We start from the raw sequence: 3,107 nt of genomic DNA on the forward strand, positions 1-3,107 counted from the left end.
GAATGAGAGGAATGCCGCCCAACTTGGGCTGCCATCTCCAGAGAACTTCTAGATATACTTTTCAAAGAAACATTGCTATTGGTAGTGGTTTCTACATGTAAGTAAGCATCTGTGGGCCAGCCTGGTAACCTAACCAGTGTACAAAGTTTTCTTCTCCCCTAGGGGAAATATATTCTGAGTTCTAAATAGCCTACGTAGAAACAAACTTGCTGTTTCAAATATAGGAGCCATCAAACACGCTGGTTCAAATATTAAATCCTAAATTCTAAGTATAATCTCCTATATAACCTGGCATATAGGATTAGGAATCTGGATGTCAGTGAAACTAGGGTGCTGAAATTTAGCCCTCAAAAAGGCAAACTTGTTAAAGGAATTGAATTCCAGAGTCATAACATTAGGAATATATTGAAAGCTACATATAGTGATTAAATTTATTACATCATTTCCTAAGAATAATTTAACAGAGGGGCCAGGGAGGTTTGGGGGTGTAATAATTGGACTATGAGAAGACTGCAGAAGTCTTTAAGTGTTTCTGGGACACAGATCTGCTTCTCCTAACTCCAGACTTCTAACTAACTACTTCTTCAAAGCTGGACGCACATGTTAGAGTATTTGCAATTACAGTTGACCCTTGAACAGCATGGGTTTGAACTTTGGGGTCCACTTTTTTGTGCGTTTTTTTCAGTAGTACATACTACAGTGCTACACCATCCGGGGTTGGTTGAATCCGCAGATGCAGAACCACAGACACAGGGGAACTGCGGATACGGAGGGCTAACTGTAAGTCATACTTAGATTTTCGGCTGCGGGCGGAGAGTCAATGCCCTTAAGCCCCACGTTGTTCAAGGGTCAACTGTAGTTGTTTGATTTTACTTAAACAGTTTAATATAGTTTCAGTATGTACTGAAAATTTGTATATTAAAATTTTATTACAGGTACTTTGTTATGCTTTCTATGACTATTGCATTTCTTCACAATTAACTGTACCTATTTTTAAGATGCCCTAATCTTTTTCTTGTCACAGAAGAATAACGCAAACCTGAAATCATTAAAGCCAGACAAGCCTGACTCTGAGGCAAGACCTTTTTCTTTGCAGTAGTCTTACTTTTAATCTTCCTTTTATGTAATCAATGACTACATTGTTGTGATTAAAATGTATGTTTTGTAGGAGCAAGCCAAGATAGCAAAGCTTGGACTCAAGCTGGGTTTGCTCACCTCTGATGCCAACTGTGAGATTGAGAAGTGGGAGGATCAGGAGAACGAGGTTGTTCGATACGGACGGAACATGTCCAGTATGGCCTATTCTCTGTATTTATTTACTAGGTAAATGTAGTTACATCTTGATCTTTTAAAATGAATTTAATGATATCTGGTGCAGAGAAAAAGTGCCATGTTACATTGATAGGTTAAAGTCAGTTTCAAATATATGATAAAAAGCCTGTAAGTAGTTCTTAGGATAATTAAGTGAATGCAACAAGAAGACATTCATTTAACTTAGGATTTAGATTTAGAAGAAATCCTTTTCTAGGTTTGTGTACGGTTCCTTCCATAATTTTGAAATAATTTTGCTTTCTGCTTTTTGTCATCCCATATATCAGTGTCTCTCCCAGCCAGCATCAGTAAGTTTAGAAAACATGCCTTTTATATATACACTACCAAATGTAAAATGGATGGCTAGTGGGAAGCAGCCTCATAGCACAGGGAGATGAGCTCGGTGCTTTGTGTCCACCTAGAGGGGTGGGATAGGGAGGGTGGGAGGGGGAGGTGCAAGAGGGAGGGGATATGGGGATATATGTTTACGTATAGCTGATTCACTTTGTTATACAGCAGAAACTAACACACATTGTAAAGCAATTATACTCCAATAAAGACATAAAAAAGAAAAGAAAACATGCCTTTTAAATCTTTACACAGTGACGGATTATATACAGATCAAAGAATAGAGCCATGAGGTCTACCACCTCAATAGGGTACCAAACCTCCATGGATCAGTATTCATTATATAGCAGAGAATTTCCCTAACTTTACATTTACCTGACCTACATTCTCTGTCTTGTTCACCTTACAAGACTGTTGGTCAAACACCTCAATGAAGTCCATGTCGCTCACATTTGTCTTCCATTATAATAATGGAAGACTATACATATGGTACAGTATTTCCATGTTGCTAAAAATTTTATCTGTTTTCTGCTCAATGGCCTGTTCTAGAATTTTCTCAAGGAATAACTTCGAGCTTTTGGTTTTCTGATATCTATCTTTTTCATTTTTAGAAACTAGAAGATATTTGATATCTTCAGTGTTATGACTTCTCTCCTACTCATTTTGATTTTGAAATTATAACCAGCAGTTGTTCACATCTGCATATTATTTCAGTAATCTGGAATGTAATCCATTTGGGCTGGAGTCTTAAGCTCAGTTAAAGTAATTGGGATCTCTACAACTGTGTGGGCTTTTGGGCTCAATAAATAGCCCCTTTTCCCCACCAAAGTTCTGAACAAAATGAAAAAATAAGCAAAAGAATAGGCAGATGGGTCCAGTGACATTTATACTGATAAAGCTGATACTCAATAATGAGGTTTATAGGCATAGGCAAGTAGGCTTTTAAAAATAATCCCTAGAATTAAGAAATGTTACCCTGTAGGGGAAGAATGTATCTCTTAAAATACTTGGAAGACTAGGTATATCCCAAAGGCACCCTTACTACGAAGAGAAAAAGGAAAAAAGAAAGGGCTACCATGTCTAATTTATTTTCATTTTCACAAAGTCACCAAAAAGACTGAAAAGATCAATAAATGTCCACCCTCTTCTATGGGGTGAAATAAGTGAGAGAGCAGAGTGAAGTGAGGGATGCTGTGCTAGTGAAGATTCCTTCGTATGGAAGGAAGATGAGGAGTGAGGAAGAAGCATTCATTCTTGTCCTGTTGATGTCTTCTACCTTTTCAAGGGAAATGATTCCTCTGGAGGGTGAAGGAGAAATGATAGTTGAATAATTTTGCCTCTGGTTAGCAGTCATTTGTTAATATCTTTCCATATTTTCCATCATTGGAGACCTTTCCCGCCCCCCCCCCTTTGGTGGTTTCCTTCCTTTGTTCTTAATTCTTTTTTTT

At 37.7% G+C, this 3,107-nt stretch overlaps 1 protein-coding gene across 1 annotated transcript in view; it reads left to right on the forward strand.

Annotated features, from left to right (window-relative positions):
• The window catches only part of CTNNAL1 (catenin alpha like 1), a 59,293-nt gene that overhangs the window by 49,672 nt on the left and 6,514 nt on the right, over positions 1–3,107 (forward strand). Inside the window, exons 13-14 of the mRNA XM_007449796.1 lie at positions 1,025–1,075; positions 1,169–1,323. Of these exons, the coding sequence (XP_007449858.1) occupies positions 1,025–1,075; positions 1,169–1,323 (206 nt within the window). The remainder of the gene's footprint in view (positions 1–1,024; positions 1,076–1,168; positions 1,324–3,107) is intronic.

Source organism: Lipotes vexillifer, unplaced genomic scaffold, assembly GCF_000442215.2.
Source record: "Lipotes vexillifer unplaced genomic scaffold, Lipotes_vexillifer_v1.1 scaffold230, whole genome shotgun sequence".
In the NCBI taxonomy this organism is placed as follows: Eukaryota; Metazoa; Chordata; class Mammalia; order Artiodactyla; family Lipotidae; genus Lipotes; species Lipotes vexillifer.